Source organism: Drosophila albomicans, chromosome 3 (genome assembly GCF_009650485.2).
Source record: "Drosophila albomicans strain 15112-1751.03 chromosome 3, ASM965048v2, whole genome shotgun sequence".
Taxonomy (NCBI): domain Eukaryota; kingdom Metazoa; phylum Arthropoda; class Insecta; order Diptera; family Drosophilidae; genus Drosophila; species Drosophila albomicans.
Window position 1 is genome coordinate 39,324,867 of NC_047629.2, and position 18,204 is coordinate 39,343,070.

The 18,204-nt window shown below is 42.7% G+C and overlaps 8 protein-coding genes across 8 annotated transcripts; 2 read left to right on the plus strand and 6 right to left on the minus strand.

The window, feature by feature from the left end:
• Positions 1-56: 56 nt before the first annotated feature.
• On the minus strand, positions 57-3,365 carry LOC117572097 (exocyst complex component 1). Its single transcript, XM_034254704.1, has 6 exons — positions 2,571-3,365; positions 2,286-2,513; positions 1,705-2,154; positions 1,151-1,647; positions 578-1,085; positions 57-522 (listed from the first exon to the last, which is right to left on the minus strand). Exons 1-6 carry the CDS (start codon positions 3,264-3,266, stop codon positions 175-177), a joined length of 2,727 nt encoding a protein of 908 aa, XP_034110595.1. The 5' UTR covers positions 3,267-3,365; the 3' UTR covers positions 57-174.
• A 32-nt stretch (positions 3,366-3,397) lies between these two features.
• Positions 3,398-4,133, plus strand: LOC117572099 (uncharacterized). The gene is made up of 4 exons (XM_034254706.2): positions 3,398-3,496; positions 3,575-3,625; positions 3,750-3,922; positions 3,983-4,133. Exons 2-4 carry the CDS (start codon positions 3,580-3,582, stop codon positions 4,037-4,039), a joined length of 276 nt encoding a protein of 91 aa, XP_034110597.1. The 5' UTR covers positions 3,398-3,496; positions 3,575-3,579; the 3' UTR covers positions 4,040-4,133.
• Positions 4,132-5,164, minus strand: LOC117572098 (DNA-directed RNA polymerase III subunit RPC7). The gene is made up of 3 exons (XM_034254705.2): positions 4,925-5,164; positions 4,608-4,736; positions 4,132-4,547 (listed from the first exon to the last, which is right to left on the minus strand). Exons 1-3 carry the CDS (start codon positions 5,072-5,074, stop codon positions 4,164-4,166), a joined length of 663 nt encoding a protein of 220 aa, XP_034110596.1. The 5' UTR covers positions 5,075-5,164; the 3' UTR covers positions 4,132-4,163.
• Positions 5,165-5,239: 75 nt separating this feature from the next.
• On the minus strand, positions 5,240-6,648 carry LOC117567206 (RAB6-interacting golgin). Its single transcript, XM_034247036.2, has 3 exons — positions 6,460-6,648; positions 5,649-6,333; positions 5,240-5,591 (listed from the first exon to the last, which is right to left on the minus strand). The coding sequence occupies exons 1-3, from the start codon at positions 6,545-6,547 to the stop codon at positions 5,375-5,377; spliced, it is 990 nt and encodes a 329-aa protein (XP_034102927.1). The 5' UTR covers positions 6,548-6,648; the 3' UTR covers positions 5,240-5,374.
• Positions 6,649-6,956: 308 nt separating this feature from the next.
• LOC117567207 (ubiquinone biosynthesis protein COQ4 homolog, mitochondrial) lies at positions 6,957-12,441 on the minus strand. Its single transcript, XM_034247037.2, has 5 exons — positions 12,328-12,441; positions 8,450-8,672; positions 8,177-8,381; positions 7,331-7,554; positions 6,957-7,232 (listed from the first exon to the last, which is right to left on the minus strand). Exons 2-5 carry the CDS (start codon positions 8,668-8,670, stop codon positions 7,082-7,084), a joined length of 801 nt encoding a protein of 266 aa, XP_034102928.1. The 5' UTR covers positions 8,671-8,672; positions 12,328-12,441; the 3' UTR covers positions 6,957-7,081.
• Positions 9,246-11,994, minus strand: LOC117567205 (UDP-sugar transporter UST74c). The gene has a single exon (XM_034247035.2). It carries the CDS (start codon positions 11,679-11,681, stop codon positions 10,551-10,553), a length of 1,131 nt encoding a protein of 376 aa, XP_034102926.1. The 5' UTR covers positions 11,682-11,994; the 3' UTR covers positions 9,246-10,550.
• On the plus strand, positions 12,435-16,949 carry LOC117567204 (neurofilament heavy polypeptide). Its single transcript, XM_034247034.2, has 6 exons — positions 12,435-12,772; positions 12,829-12,973; positions 13,030-13,092; positions 15,014-15,073; positions 15,162-16,177; positions 16,258-16,949. The coding sequence occupies exons 1-6, from the start codon at positions 12,578-12,580 to the stop codon at positions 16,528-16,530; spliced, it is 1,752 nt and encodes a 583-aa protein (XP_034102925.1). The 5' UTR covers positions 12,435-12,577; the 3' UTR covers positions 16,531-16,949.
• Positions 13,150-15,019, minus strand: LOC117571091 (uncharacterized). The gene has a single exon (XM_034253075.2). The coding sequence runs from the start codon at positions 14,929-14,931 to the stop codon at positions 13,225-13,227; it is 1,707 nt and encodes a 568-aa protein (XP_034108966.1). The 5' UTR covers positions 14,932-15,019; the 3' UTR covers positions 13,150-13,224.
• Positions 16,950-18,204: the final 1,255 nt, after the last annotated feature.

Sequence of the window (18,204 nt, forward strand, 5' to 3'; positions counted from 1 at the left end):
ATTGGACTTGCCGTAGCGCTCTCTTGCGCTCTTGCTTAATTTTGCTCTCAATCAGCTGTTTAAATATGTGCGCGTATATTTTTGTCTTTGAGAAAAAAAAACATTCGCTCTAAATACTATTGCACTTAAAAGTAAACTGCCCCCCGCTCCCATAACTGAAAAAAGGAATCTCTCTCAATGGGAACGTGCAATGTCGGAGAAAAAGGCCAGTATATCCTGTATGTTAAATTCCAGATTAATCATGGCGCCCGCATAGCATTTCTGTATGCGCTCCTCGAGATAATTGTACTGGGCTATGAACTCCTCCTGCATGGCATGCCAAACGACCTGCAGCAGATTCTCTTCCTCGCACAGATGCTTGTCCACCTTCTTGTAGAGGTTCTCCAGGCCCTTTTTCACCTCCCTCGCCGGATACTGGCTGATGACCTTGCGCAGCTCCTGCTTGGAAAATGCCATTTGATAGCTGATCTCCGTCTCCTTGACGCCCTGGGCCACCTTCTGCTGCACGCCTTCAAAGAATTGCTAAAGAAGGAAATGTCATTAGAGGCAATCGTTAGGCATCTGCAATCTAACTTACGTTGAGCTTCTCCAGCGGTCGTCCGAAGTACTGCGTCACATATGCCTTGAGTGCATCGTTGTAGCGCAACTTGGCCTCCTTCTTGAGCGCATCTAGACCCGGCACCTTGAGCTGTGCCAGCAGTGCGTACATATGATGATAGTTCTCCATGCGCACCACCTGCGACGGCGTCTTTGGATGCTCCTGCGAATGCATGCTAATGCCCTCAAAGATGGCATTGACCAGCTGGAGATACCACTTCTCCATGTCGGTGCGACGATCCGATTTGCGAAAGATGCCCTCGGCCGTTTGGGCAAAATTCTCAAAGTTCTCCACATAAGGCAGAATGGCTTTCGAACGCTTGGGCAACTTGGCCTCCTTGATGGATTGCAGCTGCTGTTGCATGAAGCGATCAAAGTTACGCTTGACCTGCACCAAGGCCGAGGCGAAGGTCATGCTGAGAAAGGAATGTGTGTCCTGGGCGGACATGACGTGCTGCGTTAGACGCACCAGCACATAAAGCGAGTAGCTAAGCAATTTGAGAACAGCATTAGTAAAGTGTTGAATCAGAAAATAAATAGATGATTTTCTTACAAGCTGTCCACGCGCTCAAAGCTTTGTATGAAGCTCACCAGCTCGGGCTCAAGGCAACCAAAGAGACCCATCATCAGCTTGCGCACATCCTCGTTGATCTGACGATCGAGGCGCTTCTGCGGCACCGCAGCTCCGTCCGTAGGAGACACCATTGAGGCATTGAAAGATTGGGACATCTCATTGCCTTTGTCTTTGTCCTTGCCCACCTCGAGTGTGGTTTGCGTGTTCTTCGTTGTCGGACTTATCACATCCATTTGAAAGAAGTTGATGCAGAACAACTGTTCCTGCAAGGCAATCGGTTCCAGCTCCGCCAATACTTTTTCCAGCAACGCATCGAAACGCACGCGATCAGCGCTGTCCACCCCAGGACCCCATTGCTCTCGATTGATGCCCAACGTGCCATACGGAATGGTTGACACTGCGGACTTACGCGACGAACTAGACATGTCTAGATCCTCACGAGAACTGCGCAACTTATCGGACACTTGCAGCTTGGCCTATTGTACAAATAATTAGCAAACATATACATGCTATAAAATGATGTCAGCTCTTACCAGATTAAAGAAGTTTCGCACATCGCGATCGTAGATCTTGCTCAGTGATGCCGTGTAAACACGCATCAGGCCATCGTAGGTCTTGCGATCCATTGCCTTGGACCAGTGCATCAGCTCCGTGTACGGCGTCAACTCGCGATGCACATTTGAGTGGTTGGGCAGCGTCAATTCGGTGCTCGTCAATGGCATATCGCCAATTTCGTTGCCCAAATGGATGAACAGATTGTTGAGGAAACGACTAACTGTTGCCGAGAACTTTTGTTTCCATTTCTCGAAGCGTTTTCGCTGATCCTGCACAGCTTCTAACCGCAGTAGCGTTGGATCAATGTCGCTGTTCATCGCCTGCTGCAGACATTGAGCTGCTGTTATGGCTGCTTTACGTCCCGATGCAGTCTTCAGATCCGGATCATCCAATGCTTGTTGCTGGCTATGCGGCAAGTCCAGTTGGCTCTGCAGAGGTTAAGGATTATATTAAGAGTTTAAACAATAAATTCGATACGAGTATGAAGTGGATTTCTTCGCTTCATACTTCAACCAGTGTTTATTAAACACTCAAGTCCGAAGTTGTTAATTATACTTACGATAACTTTATTGAGTTCCCTCATGAGTTTGATGTTGTTGTTGTTGGCTATCTCGATCATGGCATTCTTGCCACCAATCTTCTCCATGGTCTCCTTCACATGTCCCAGAATATCTTCATAGCTATCCAGACGCGTTTCAAACTTGTCCGCTTCCGTAATGGCATTATCAATGTGCTCCATCATCTTCAGCACTTTCTGCTCCGATGCGAGAACACTTTGCATATTGGCCTGGTGAATTCAAGAGATTAGCAACGAAAGACAATAAACTACTTAAATGTAACTTACGCCATCCAGATCATGCAATTCTTTGGACAACTGCTCAATGAACTGCTCGGCATCCTTGATAGCAAAATCACACTCAGAGAATAGTTTGCCTAGCTCATTGGCCTCCTTATCAGTCAGCGCAGTGAACTCTTGTGCCTCCTCCTCGTCGTCCTCGTCATCTGAGTTGTGTGGCTTCTGCACAGCATTTCCAGCGCTACCCGCTCGCCCTGCTGCCAACTTCTCCGGCGACTTTTCGGAGAGCCAGGCCAGTGGAACATTACGAAACTCCGCTCGATGTGGGCCTCGCACATATTTTTGAATTTGCCTGTTGAGCACGGCCAGAAAGTTTTGTCGCTCATGCAGATTAAGGGCATACCACTTGTAGAGCTTCTCCAATTGAATGTCAAACTCATGGGTCTCAAACTGTTCGTTGCGCCCATCGATCCACTTGATCTCGTCCAGCTGCCAACTACGTTTGCGCTTGTATTCGCTCTCCCGCTGCTCGGACTGCTTCACCAGGCACAATGTGACCACGGGCACTGGCGGCGCTGTTGACACTACACAAAGGTAACAGGCTCGCTTGTCTTTCTTCTTGAAAGTCTTTGTCACCGTCACCACGGAGAGCAAACGTTCGCCACTCCCACTGTTGCCGTTAGCATTGAAGAGTTCCTTTTGCAGTATGTGCTTGATGTTGGCCAAGGTGCCAATGGTCAGCATGGCTACGGAATGTTCGGGTAGTGATCAATCTTTATCTCAACCGTATAATTATTTCCAAAGCTTGAGAACGCCTCCACCAAAAACAGCTGATCGATGAGCCACCACCATCATCATCACGAACGCCAACTTCACGCGAGTCGAATATTGCGCACAGCCAACTTAATAGTTTTCAGTATTTTCTCAACTCTTACAGCTGTCCACACTGGTCGCGATACATAAGTAAAACACTGGTGAGTGCAAATTATTGCAAAGAAAAAACAATATTGTAATAGAAATACAAATTATTTAATTTATTGATATCATTTTAGCAAACATGTTGGTCAAGCACCTCGTCAAACAAGGACTGTTGTTCAGAAATGGTAAGTGCAAGCGTATTAATTCTGTATTTGTCACTCAATTTGTTAACCTTAAAAATTACATAATGTTGCTCCTGCATCATAAACTGGAATTTATTGATTTATTAACATGGAATTGCATTTGCAGCTGGCGCCATGTCGCGTGCTGCCTACCACGGTGGCGGACACCACCAGCACTCCACCATGAACGATTTGCCCGTGCCCGCTGGTGACTGGAAGGAACAGCACAGCCAGAACCAGACCAAGTACAACGCCGCCTTGTTGACCGGTATCCTGGTCTTGGCTGGCACCATTGGCTTCGTAAGTCATCCGTTCATCTGTCATCGCGGACTTGCTAATGATTTGCTATTTGATTTGCAGGTGAAGTCCTCAGGCTTGATCCATCTGAACTACAGCCCTCCCAGCAACTTGGATTAAGTGCATAAAACCACGTACATTGCAGCAGTTAATAATATGTGTTAAATAAGCTTAAAGTGGCGCAATAGTAAATCACAAAAACTCAACAAAACTACTTGTTATCCTGTAATTTATTTCATATTTTCTAGTAGACGGGACCATCGTCCATGTTATCGTCCTCCTCATTGTAGGCTTCGCCATTGTCAAAGTAATCGTTGGCATAGTCGTTCTCCTCGTCCATCTCATCATCCAATGCTGCCTCGGGATCCTCTTGCTCATCCTCTCGCTCCGAGTCAGACTCCTGTTTGGCCTCATCGTTGTCATTATCGCCGCCGGCGCCAGCGCCACTTTTGAGCTCTTTCTGTTCTAGCTGTTTCAGTCTATCCTCGATGTTTTTATTTTTCTTAGCAACTTGTTTGGGACGCAACTCAGCTGCAGTTCGCTTCCTACTTGTGGAATTCAGCTCTCGGGGCATTGCTTTGTAGTTGAACTCGGCTTGGGCGCGATGTTTAAGGCGCTGTATTGCTTTCTAAAAAGGATTATATCATAGATTACACAAAGGGAATCTATGGCATAGCTGGTTGCTTACTTCTCGCCAATCCTTGACGTCTGTTTTCTTCTTCTCCTGGCTGGCAGAGATTATGTAGTAAGGCGAATCCCGCATGCGATTCAGAAAGTCTTCTTTCCACAACAGTTGATAGCTTTGCGCTGTGGTTGTCTAAAGTTAGATTAAAACACTCAAATATTATTATTATATTATATTTAAGCTGCGCTTTGTTTTTGTTTTGGTAAATATATCTGAATTTTTTGAAATTCAATTTTTTCAATTTGTGTAAAACGCAAGTTAACTGTTGTTGGCTCTTTTTATAGCAGCACTGTAGCAATAACAATGCATATTAAACTCACCTCTAGTGTGATAGGTTTGTTGAGCACCGGAGGAAATGTTGGCGGCGGCGCCGACTGCACTTGTGGCATGTCCTTGCCCACACAGCCCAGCGCCTGCATCTGCTCCGCAGTCAGCGAGCCCGTTTTACCACCGCGACCACGTCCTGCCATCCTTAATGTCTATATATTTAGCTTACTAATAAATGCTCACGTTTGTTTATGTTTCAAACCGTGCACGCGTTCATTTCGATCAGCTGTTTAAACAGGGCTACAGCATCTCATGCGCTCAGAGTTGCCAGACTTTTACACAGTAAATAAAAAAGAACAGCTTTTAAATTATTAACGAACATACACAATTTAATTATTGCAATTTGCACTTTAAGCTTACAGCTAAAACACTTAAGTTACTACACATATTAATATCAATAATTAATGTTGGGCAATGATTTGCAGCTATGCGATATGCAGTATTTAATTAATTTCTATTGCAGCAGATTCAGGTTGATCATCTTCAGTTGGCGATAAACCGACTTTTTGCATCAGTTCGGTCAACTTTTGAGCCTTACGATCCTCATTGTGGGCAATAACCGTGCAGAGATGTTCCGTGAGCAGCTCCTTCTTCTCGGATGCGTTGTGCAAATCGATTTTCGCCTTCAGAAATTGAGCCTCAATCTTAACATACTGTTTTCTATAATATAAATTACAATTAGAAGCTGATAAGTAGTACAGTTAATCGAGTTCTTACTCCACATTTGCAAAGTGGATGCAGGCAGTGTCAATCTGCTTGCGTAGCAGCGCCACATCCACGGCAAGATCGCTCTCCAGCTTGGAGAGCTCATGACGAATCTCTTCGATTTTGCGAGATTCGGCGGCAGTTTTTTGCGTATGCTGTTCGATCGCTTTGTAGAGCATTTGTTTCTTTTGTTTATTCTGCTCCTCGATCATCTTGCGATGCTGCTCGAAATCCTTTAGTGAAATACCCTTAAAAGGGGAATCAGTGCTCAGCCTCTCTTCATTTGCAGAATCAATGGTGCTGTCAGCAGCGGAAGCAACAACATCATTATCATTTCCTATGCTGCCTAGCTTAATGATTGAGCTGTCATCGAGAACTTCGCTATCGCCGCTTGTTGCAGACGTGGCAGCTTTGCCATTATTATTGTTGTTGTTGATAGGTCCACAGTAGAGTGCCTGAACAAGTGACTCTGAGAGTCCGCCATCGAGATTGAGTGATTCAACACTAGGCGTGGGAGTTGCTGGCGCTGTGGGCGTGGTTGATCTTGATTTCGATTTCGTTTGTTGTTGAGACTTCGGTTGTTGTTGTGGCTGTTGCTGCTTTCGCAATTGATCGGCCTGGCGGAAGAGCTTATCCGGCTTATCCGTCTTATCCGGCATGCGCCTTATACCCGGCTGGCTCATGAGTATATGCCTTGCTGCAAGTTAAAATAAGCACACACACACACGCAAGCACACACGTACGTTAATAACATTTGTTTTGTTTAGCACACGCACACAATCAAAACAAGCCAAATCAAGTTAAGCGCTTGTCTTTTATTTACCTCTTTCATTGTTGGTTCGACCACCTTGTTTGTGTCCTGTGATTTTGAGTATTTCGTCGTGACTAAACCCATTAAATTTCTCAGCCATAATGACTTTTTAATAAACAATTATCCATTAGCTTCTCACAACACATCAGCAAAAGCAAACACGGCGTTTGTCGTTGCCAGATCGTTACCGCTTGATGATCACACTCAGTGCTGCCAATCTCGCCGTATTCCCGACAAATTCAACACTTGGACAATTGTCCAAATCATTTAAATTAGTTGAAATTCGATCTAGCAATTACGTTTATATTTTTGTGCTATTCATTCAAGCACTCCTTTTGAGGCCTTTTATTTTAAAATTTCCAATTTAGAAAAATATCCATAAGATAGAACAAATACCAGATCGCTCGACCTTCCGATAACTTTTTATTTTTATCGATATCTGGGTTCTTCGCGCCTTCAGATTCAAATTTAAATCATGAAATTCATTTAGAAGTGAAAACAGCAGAGTTTTCAACAATTATTCTATATGCGCAGCATTTCAGTTTTATTTAAGTGTTTTCCTATTCTCCAATTGTTAAAATAAAATTACTAATCGCAACCAACTTATAATTTTTAAAATCAATATAAGGTTTTTTCATTGCAAGACTTTAATGCCCAATTCGGCACGCAATTCGTGCACGCTTTGCTCCCAACGCTGCTCCCAATACACGGGCATCAATGGCTTCATCTGCTTACCATTCTCGATGGCCCACGGCAAATAGCGCTTCAAGTACTCTCGACGTTGCCTAAAAGTAAACAGCGAAACATCCAAAAGTGGCACACGCATGTATCGTATTATTATTTGGCAATTAACCCAATAGAACCACAAAAACTGGCTACTCACTTGGGTCGCAGACGCACTGCGCCAAAGACGGCGCCTCCATAACACATCGGCAGGCCAGTGTTTAAGGCTTCCACCCACTTGACCGCCACCTCGCCTAGCATATTCGTTGGCATGTTAAGCACAGTGTGAACGAGATCATGGCACTCCCGATAGCGGGTCATTAAATAGGCCAGCTTAGGATCATCGAGAAAGCGCACCTCCATGCGTGTATCGGGCGTCACTTGCTGCGTATATAAAAAGTTAATTAATCAGGGATTTCATTTTGGGAAAAGCTCTAAGAGGAGAGGGATACATTTCCAAATGGTATTTGCCCTATTATTTTTAAATGTTATTACTAATCTAACTAATGTATTATAAAATATTTGTTAAATGTCAATTTTAATATAAAAGTGCATATTTATAAAATATAAAAAATATAAGGATAATAAAAATAAATAATGACTTCATAATTTTGTATCAAAAAGTAAGATTTACTCTTCTATTGAAACAAAAGTTTTGATTGTATTCGAAACGTTTTATTTGGTCAATTTAAATTCTTTGCCACTCTAATCAATTTCTGATACTAGTTTTGCCTTCGACTTGTTATTTTTGTATATATTTTATATTTATGGTCAGAACGAAAATAAGAATTAATCTAAAATGTCTCCTTTAAACACCTTCACACACTTTTTTAAACACTCCTGTTTTAGTTGTTATAATTATTTAATTTGAAGTTGACTAACAATAAGTCACATTTTGTTTAATACACGTCTTATCACTTTTTCAATAATGAACCTTGTAAAAAGATTTATTGTTTTTTCCCTGTAATTTATTGAATTGTCTGCTACCTGCTACATTGTGACTTACGTTGTCTTTGAGGAACTTAGCATAGGTGGCACCAAAGGTGTCAGGCGGCAACGCCTCCAAACGTTTGAAGTCAATGGTCTGTGTGTTGATGCGTGGCTTCTCAGCGAGGATGCGTCGTCCTTCCTCGCTGCTCTGCATGCTGTCCAGAATATTCCATAGTGCATTCTCGCCCGTCGTCTCGCCCAAGCAGGCGATCATGTCATGGCTAACAATGAGCAATGATTTAAAATGCATGTGATTCATTAACTGGAAATACTAAAAATAATGTTGTACCGTCGTGGATCGAGTAGAGCGGCAATGGACGAACCCGCCCCGAGCAGCATTCTCTGGAATGGTGAGATCTGTATGCGCTGCTTGAGGTATTCTCGCTCAAAGTCATCCAGTTCCTCCGTGGGCGCTTCTGTGACCATGGTGCGGAATTGTGCCTGGGGCAGAGAACGCTGCCAGCTTCGCTGAGCCAATGGCAAAGTACTTTGCCAGCAACGTCGCATCATCGCTGTGGAGACAAGTGAATTTATTTGATACTTTCCGAAGACAGTTGCGCTACGATCTGCGACACTCTGGCAGACAAAAGCAGCGAATGTCATGTGGTTGACTTTTCCACCTGGAATTCATCTCCACACACATTGCAAACACTTCTCAACTCCTAACACCTTTGCAGTTGACCTCATCAGTAAATACGACACCAGCAGCAGCAGCAACAACAGCAAATAGAGGCCCCAGTGATTATGTATGTATGACTCGGCGGCTCTTCGATGCGACCCTGAATACCTGTCCATAAATTAAGCGGCGCTTTGTACGTGGCTTCAATAATGTGTATTTAGCCACAGCTTCAAGTGAACAATTTGTCAGTAGAAAGAGATTCAGAAGTAAACATTGCCGCCCCACAACGGTTTATGTTAAAGACCGAAAGAAATCCAATAACCGGTTTTTTTTTCTACTTTTTTGGTGACTTCCACTCTTTGTTTATAATCACAATTGAACCTTCAAAAAGCAAAAACGAAAAATAACAACCAAACAGCCAGAGCAATCCATCCGACCGGCAACTCATCTATCTTCTGTTCCTCTATTTAGTTATTTCAATTTTTTATTATTTTCGTTGCTTTTTTCTTGTTTTTTTTCCGATGAGTAATTTGCACAGTTGACACATGAATATACATAAGAGTACTATATATAAGATTAGTTTTGAATATATAATTATAATATATACACGAACATATGTAGTTTAATCATATTTAGACGAGATAAGCATTGCAGTGCTCCAAGATAAGAGTGTAATAGTTGAAGCTGAAACCATTTTATAGAGGTCTTAGATTCGGGTTTATCAACGCAATTATAAGGAAATAGACTTCCGTTTCATCTAACAATAGTATCATAACTTGAAACTGGAAATTTGCATTTGAACGCACTCTTGGCTTTATAGCTGACTGAGATTATAAAGAAAAACTAATCAAATCTTATGTAGGAACTAAAAACTTTAACGTCAATTAAGAAACTAACTTCAACTTTTGCTCAATTAAACATTATGTTCAAATTTAAGATTACAAGGCAACAATTATCAGAAACAAGTTCAATCAGAAAAAGAAAAGAAAAATGATTTATAGAACTGAAAACAAATTCTCAATTCTATTTTTAATTTGAACTTAATTTTGTAAAGATTTAAACTCGCGTTAAATGGGATAAAAATATATATGGGAAAAAGAATCTTTTACTTAAATTAACACGTTCAGCTATTGCACAATTATTTATAAATATCGATTATTGAAAAGTAAACAAATTAATTCTTGTGGTCAATTTAAGGGGATTTAACATGATTAACAATAAAACGTGGTATTATTTTCACGACTTAAGCACTTACATATGTACATAGAGAAATGTGCGAAATGAAAAAGGGTATTTCAGTAGCTTCCATATCTTATCATCGTCTGCTCTCTTTCTCTGTGTCGCATGGCAATCTTATCAAGTTGTGCTGTGGGCTACATCAACAAATTGGTGTGCTACATTTTACAAATATATTTAGATTCAATTATCGTTTATCTATTGTTATGTTGGAGGTGATTACGTCTGCGTTTCATTCTCTTAACTTATGACACTTTTAAATTACTATTATTATAATTATAATAATGGTTTTTGTGGCTCAGCATAGAGTAGTAAATTTACAAAGATATTTAAATTACATAAGAGCTAATGAAATATGTTTAAATACATAACTACATATGTACAATTGCAATTATAATGCTAGTTACACAGATCTGAACTCTGATCTCTCAATTCTCCTCTCTATTGGTAGAAACAAACGTTTATGGCTTTGGCAGAATTGCTCTCTCTCTCTCTCTCTCTTTCTTCCTCTTTTCTTCATATATATCTCTCTTTACTAGACACTCTCTCCGCGAGAACTGGGCAGATGGGATTGCTTGTCCGGTGCTTGCTTCCGCCGGAAGGTCACGTATGTGTACAGCAAACTGGCCATTACGCTGATGTTGATGCCAATGCAGTTGAGCCACGAGAACACATAATCGCCTCCAATAAACATCCCCAGATATGTGACGCAAATGTTCTTGAGGCAACCCACAATCGTTGTGGTCAGCGCCGAATTGAATTGCGTGCACACAATGGTGCTGTAGGAGAGTATGAAGCCCATGACACAGCTGAGCAGGAATTGCAGCACAAATGCGGGATCATTCCAGCTGGGAAAATCCAACGCTTTCTGCAGATCTCCCGTGAAATAGTTAATCAGCAACGCCGGCAAGAACATGAACAATGAATTGTAGAACATTAAACCGTATTTGCCAATCTCCGAGGTATCCAGTTTCTTCTTCACGTACACGCCATTGGAGGCGGTCAGCGCATTGGTTATCATCACATACGTGTAGCCTTGCATGAAGGACAGATCATCCGAGGCAGCTATCAATGCGCCACCAATCATGGCATAAACACTAATCTGAACAGCTGTTGTGGGGCGTACACCGAGTATCTTTAGCTCCAGCAGCATTGTCATCAAGATGGAGAAACGACGCAGTGCCGCAAACATTGGCAGACTAAGCGCTTTGGTGCCACCCAGGCCAAAGATCATGTTGAAACCGAAGATCAAGGGCAGCGGAAAGATCTTGGCGAACGTATTACGCTGTAGCGGCGGATAGTTGACCAGCTTCAGACGTTTGCCGGCGCCCAGCACCACAATGCTGGCGGTTAATTGGCCCAGGCTAAGGAACAGGAACGAGGGGAAGGCGTATGAGGTCAGCACGGTTTTGTTGACCACTGTAATCATGAATGACGAGATGCCATAGAAAACGGCGCTGCCAACCTTCTTTACAAATACCGCTGAATCGGCTTCCTCGCGTTCTCTGTCTCGCTCGCGCTCCTTGTCCCTATGACTGTGACTAGAAGAAGCATTCAACAGGGCTCCATTTGATTTTGCCTCAGTGTCGCTGTTATCGCTGTTGTTGCTGGCATCGAGCAGCGGCGCTAAATCCAGCGCCGTGCTGCCACCACGCGATATACTCATCTTTTAATTGTTTTTGTACTTTTTTCTTTATTCACTCCCTTTCGCTCGTCGTTCGTTCTAAGTGTTGTTGTTAGAACGTCAAGTTATGCATGAGTGTTGTTATGCACTTATCACTTTACAACTATTCCATGCCGTATTTAGTAATTGTTACTTTATATCCAAACATCACCGAAGCACACACATATTGTTGTAATACGTTTCAGCGGAATTATTTTTTCTTGGCGAAAGAACACTATTTTTACCGACACAACGCGCGTCTCGCTCGCTCTCTCGCAAATGAACATATGGCCAGCGGTGTGACCAGACTAAGTCTAGCCAAATAAACATGATTACTCAATAAGAGCCTACTCGAAGATATACCACGCGAAAAAGCTGCGACGGATAAATACCACACGATAAAACAAGCACTTCACAATTCATTTATTTGCACATTAGTTTTGTTTTTAAAAAATAACGCAATCATTTGTGCAAACTTTGCGGAGTGGAAATTTTTTGTGGGGCAAAACCCAGTAACAACGCTCTTTATTGAATTAAATGCAAACAGTATCAATGAGCACAATAATCATAAAAGGCTTATGACTGCCGCTGCTGCTGCGGCGATTGATGCTATTTGATAACTACGGTTTTTGATCACCATCATACTTACTGTTACAATATTAGTCTAATGTACACAACACTACGCAATTTAATACAAATTAGAACAAAAAAGAACACACTTGTCAGAGTTACTGTTGACACAGCTGTTGCCTAAGAATGTTACCTGAACACTGGTTATTCCGCCTTGGCAACCAATGACAACTCTGGCTGAAACAGCTGATATCAGTTTTCGGAGTTTTCGCAAACAAACAAAATCATAATTGTAGTTTTGTGTTGATTTGTAGCAAAAATAGAAAACAATGAGCAGCTCTAAGAAAAGAAGTAAGGATGAACAAATACCGAAGCCAATTAGCATCAAGAAGGAAAAATCGGAGGAAGACCGCACGCTGCAGCCCATTTCCCACTATATTGATGACCGCCTGGAGCTGGTCAAGCAAATCTTTGGCACGCTGAAGCCAAAGACTATCATGAATCTAGCACCAGAGTTTCTTAAGGTAAGTGGAATGTCAATAGCAGTAAATGAAATTGAAGGTTAAATCTAAATATGCAGAAGACGAGCTTAGATGAAATCGAGGAACTTTGTTTAAATGAGCTGCTTTGCATCTCAACCAAACGTTTAAAGTCTATCATAGCGGACACTCGCTGCCCCACAGATACTGAGAGTTCCGAGGACTCGGATGTGGAGCACAAGGAAGGTAAGTAGATAGCACATATTATTACGAGGAATTACTTCAAATAAGTGTCTTTACAGAGCACATTTCGCTGGAAGAGATTTCATCAGACAGCGACATTGGAGGCAGCGAAACACGGCGCGGTAAGTGGGGAATCCATCTGAAAACAATCCGCCCAAGAATTACACTTTTTAGTCTTACCTTACATACATTTAATTTGGTTTGTTTTTATGAGTATTGTCTGTACAACTGCACGTCATGTTCGAATTGGAAATTCAGGTGCCATACTTGAACTTCTCGCAGTTGAACACAGGCGCCACGTAGAAAGCACGCAGTATGCAAACATCTTCACCAATGCCCAGCACAACATTCTCATCTTCCTCCTTGCCCACTTCGAGTGTGACCACAAAGTCACCCACTTCCAAGCAGCCTTTGCGCCGCATATAATCCACACCAAACTCAATCGGGCTGTAACCGCACTCATTGAGATCGGGCGTATAGATCACAGGATGCATATTACGGCGCAGATGCAAAGCGCGTGCCAAATCAAACTTGCATCGGACTGTCGCTTCATCGTCATCTTCGAGCAACGGCATCATCATATAGACGGGACAATATATCTCGGAACGTGCCAATGCCACACTAGCATTCTCACACTTGGTAAATACAAAGATCGCCTGACATTCGATGGTCGATATGGTGCGTATGATAAAGTTGATGATTGTCTGATACGATGTGAGAATACTCTTGACCTGCTGCTGGTTTTGGACGACACCAACGCGATAGTCTCGAATGGGCATCAGTTTCTTGACAATCAGCGGATATTTGTTGCACCACGGACTCTTCTGCATGTGAATAGCATCAATCTTCCAGAGAAACTCGTGCAGCTCGAATCGTTTGAAGTCGTTGCAACGCTCCAGCGGCACAGTGCCAATCACCGGCTTCTTTTGGCAATGAGCAATGGGCAAAGCGTCCTCCATAATATAGTTGTAGACACAGCAATTGACTGAAAACATGTCTGGTATCCAAATGTAATCCAACAGCTTAATAATGCCAAGTAGATCAAGCATATTATTGCGCACATACTCAAAGTCAATGCAACCAATCAACTTGAACTCGTAATTCGCTTTAATCGCCATCGACAGCGATCGCAAAAAGGATTTACATCGTATCTTTGGCATGACCACATAGTGAGCATTAAGACTCGCAGCACGTTCCAGATCGCTGGTGAAGAGCTCCGCATACATTTCGGGTGCCAGCGCATTGCATTGTCGCGGCAGTTCAATAAAGTCATAAGAAGACAACAGCCCAGCATCGATGATCAGAACAGCCAGTGCTTCGTGCAATGTTTTGACCACACGACAACGCACCTCGCGTCCGATAAGCAGCACATCATTCAAACGTATTGAGCTGAGATACGCATGCAGATTGATCACATACACAATCTCCCTGAAGCCAGCATAGCGATAAGCTACATCCGTCGTTAAAGTAAGCACAGCACCGCGTGCCAACATTGTTGTGCAGTTGTTGCGCAGTCGTCCAACGCGGCAACAGTCGCCATTGATCTCAGCAGCCAATCCGGTGGCTGTGCGCAACTCACGTTCGTCGGCATGCGCAGAGATGGCAATGTTCAGAGTTTCCATGATGGTGGCCAGTTCGTCGGGCTTGAAGGCCACCATGTCCACGTGGAAGGTCAAGGTGCCGTGCTCGAGCATGCGACGCAGTTCGTCGTGCGTCGTCTCCATCACGACTTTGGCTACCAAGCCCATGTGGTAGTAGCGACGACGACGTCGTTTACGCGCATGCTTCTCGTGCGCATCGCAGGCGGCTTTAAACTCACGCAGACGCTGCTCCAAATCCTTTTGGCCATTCAAACGCACTGTGAACTTGTCGGGATCACGTTCGCTTTCTTCCTGCTGCTCAACCGGATCCTCGTTCTCCGTGTTGGTAGTGCTCATATCCTCCATAGCTTTGGCAGCCATGACGTGCAATTTTAAATTTTTATTGTTTTTTTAACACTTATTTTTTGCTTGTTTTTGAAATTTGTATTTGTCTCTTTTGTAGCTAAGAAATTGCGAAAATCGAACGCTAAAAGAGCCGATAAAACCAATGAAAATAAAGAACGTAAGTTGATATAAATTCTAATCAAGTTTGAAAGCAATTGCCTACTAGAATTTATACTTAACTTCTCAAAACTCTCAATAAATTCCAGCGGATGGACAGATCAGTGTGCTGGAGCTGCTGGAATTGCAGGCTAGAGCTCGAGCTATACGCTCGCAGCTGGCAATGGAGCCGATTACCAAGATTGAAGTGAAATCCGACGATGAGGAGGAGAAGACCAGCAAACGGTCATCAGAGAAGGAAAAGTCCAGAGAAAAGCGTAGTCATAGGAGCTCTGAGCAGTCGAGCAGCAAGCGCAAGTCAAGCGAACAGTCGAGAAGAGAGCAGGCACAAACCAATGGTAGCAAACCCAAGGAAACAACAGCTCCAGCACCAGCTCCAGCGCAAAAGAAGATCAAGATAAAGCGCAATTATCGGACATCAACCAAAACACCCGAGAAGGAAGTTACACCAGTTGTAAAGACAACAAGTCAGCCAGAAATAAGTCAAGATAAGTCGGATAGATCGCGTTCAGCTTCACCGGATGTGATTCCCATACCAGCGGAACCGGAAACGCTGCTAATAAGCGACAGCACCGACGATGAGGCAACCGTAAAGCCAAAAGAAACAGTAGAGCAGACAAAAGTTGTTCCACCTCCAATCCCTGAGCCAGAGCCAGCTGAGCTAAGCGAACCCGAAGAGGGCGAGGTGAGAGAAGAAAGCGAAAATGAGACTGAGGCTGAGCCAGTGAAGAAGAAAGCAGAGGAAGAGCAGCCAATTGAATCGACAGCTGTGGAGACTGAGAAACCAGCAGCTGCTGCTGAAGCAGTTCCTGTTGAATCGGCAGATGTTGAGAAACCGTCCACTAGCAGTCAGCCAATCGTAGAAGCAGAGCAGCCACAGCTAAGCAGTTCCATTGTGGACGAAGAGGATCAGAACGATGATGTCATTTCCATAGGCGGTGATCTAGAGCACGAAATGATTGCAGAGTTGGCTGAGGTGACAGATGAGCCACCAGTCAAAGTAAAGCCCGAGAAACTGCCAGATCCCGAGGAGGAGGATAACGATGTGATATCGTTAAACACCAGCGAGGATGAGCACGAAAAACTGCAGGAAACGAATTCTGAGGTAATTTGCAATAATACGAGTGAATACTTTAAACTATAAACGATTTAATGTGCTTCCTTTCTTTTTGCATTTGTTTGCAGTCGTGGCGTACACGCTATCTGAAGAGCTCGAAGGTTAACCAGGTGCTCGCGGCATCGCGATTGGGAAAACGTGTGCGTGATAAAATCAAGGAGTCGAAACGTGCCCAAAAAAAGCACAGCGAGGGCAAAGGGAACGGCGATGAAAAGTCATCGAAGCAGTCACAGCAGCAGCAGTTCACCTCGAAGCACGAGGATGGCTCCATGGAGCAATACCAAGAACTTTTACAGCACCGACAGCGCAAAAGTTCCAACAGCAGCAAGGGCGACAAGTAAACGATTCTCAGACTGTTTATTGAAAAGTCGCTCCGAGGAATATTGCCTAGACGCAAAATTATATAGCATATAAAAACTCAAATAAAAATTCAGGTCTCCAGCAAACGCACAGAAAATTTGAATATTTCGTGTTAAGCGCATATTTGATTTAACTGTATTTTCTTCTTTTTTTCATTATTTAGGCATACTCTGCAAAAGCAAGGTTAGATAGCTGAACTATTTGAAAATGTAACGAGACAGAATATGAAATGTAATTCAACAGAATTTAATTATAAAAAGATAAACTTATATCTTATAAATATAGAGAGCTATAATATATATAATTAGTACACGCTGACGATTTAAGGCACTTTTAAAACAGATTTATTATACAATGCTAAGCTGAAGTAGATTGATGTAATTTTTATAAATATAATAAAGACCACAATAATTTATTAACAAAAGTTAAATATAATTTCCATTTACAACTAAGCTCACACCTTATATAAAATATATTCAAATCAGTAAATTTGAATAATCTAGTAATGATCAAAATAATTTAAAAGGGAGCGCCTAAAAGTAGGCAACATAATTTTAAAGTGCAATCAAGACAAGACAGACGTTTAATAGATTTTACTATTTCGATGTAGAGTAACTATTAGTCGCCATTTCGTTACTTTGCCTCAATTGTATTTTTGTTTTCGCGTTTTTAGTTTTGTTTTGTAGTTTAAAAGAAATGCGAAAGCTATGCCTTGTCATTTCCGGCGTATAGTTTTTTGTTGGGAGGTTTCTTTTGGAAGTTGAGGAGTTGCCCTTAACGAGCCGCACGCTACGTTACGCATTCGCCTTGGTATTGGTGGCGATGGCTTGGAAGTTGCTCAAAAATCATTACCCAATTTGATGGTTGCTTATTTTTCCTACATTTTTTGCATTTGAATTTAACCCAGTTAAACATTTGTCTAAGAACTTGACTCAAATTCAGAGCGATTGCCACCCTCGACGAGTGCGAGGTTCAAATATCTCAATTGTGACAGGAGGCTCTAAAATGTGCGAGTGTGTGTATGGGAGAGTGTGTGTGTGGCGGTTGCTTCGAGCGTGTTGCACCATAAACGATGATTGTTTTATCAGAGACTGCGACATGTTGATAAACTATATTAAAAAAAAGAAACGTGGAGCGGCAAAAATATTAGGGAGAAAAAAGGAAATGTTACTCAGAGAGCGAATCTTAGGCGCATGTCCTGCCCACTGAGGGTGTCTCACAAGTGTGTGTGCGAGTGTATCTGTGTGTGTGTTGGCGAATCCATCAAGTGGGCGCGCTGTATACCTACATACAGATGAACATGTAATGACATATTGACAGCTAACCTGAAGTAATTGTAAATTTAAGGAAATAAATTAAACGAGCTCCTAAAAGTAGGCAACGAAATTTTAAAAAATTTTCAAGTGCATTCAAGATCAGCTTCAAACATGTTTATTTGTTTTTGAGAGGCACACGCCTACTGCTCTTAACGCCCACACAGCGAAAGTAAACAAAATAGCAACAGAGCGCCGATATCCCATTGAAGTAATAAGAGAGAGAGTTGTTGTTGGTGGTGGTGGGAATGATGGTGTTTGATTGTTGGGGGTGGTTGTTGGTTTAGGCCAATGCTCTCTTGTTGTGCACTGGCTGCGCTCTCTCTATTGTGCGCTCTCTCA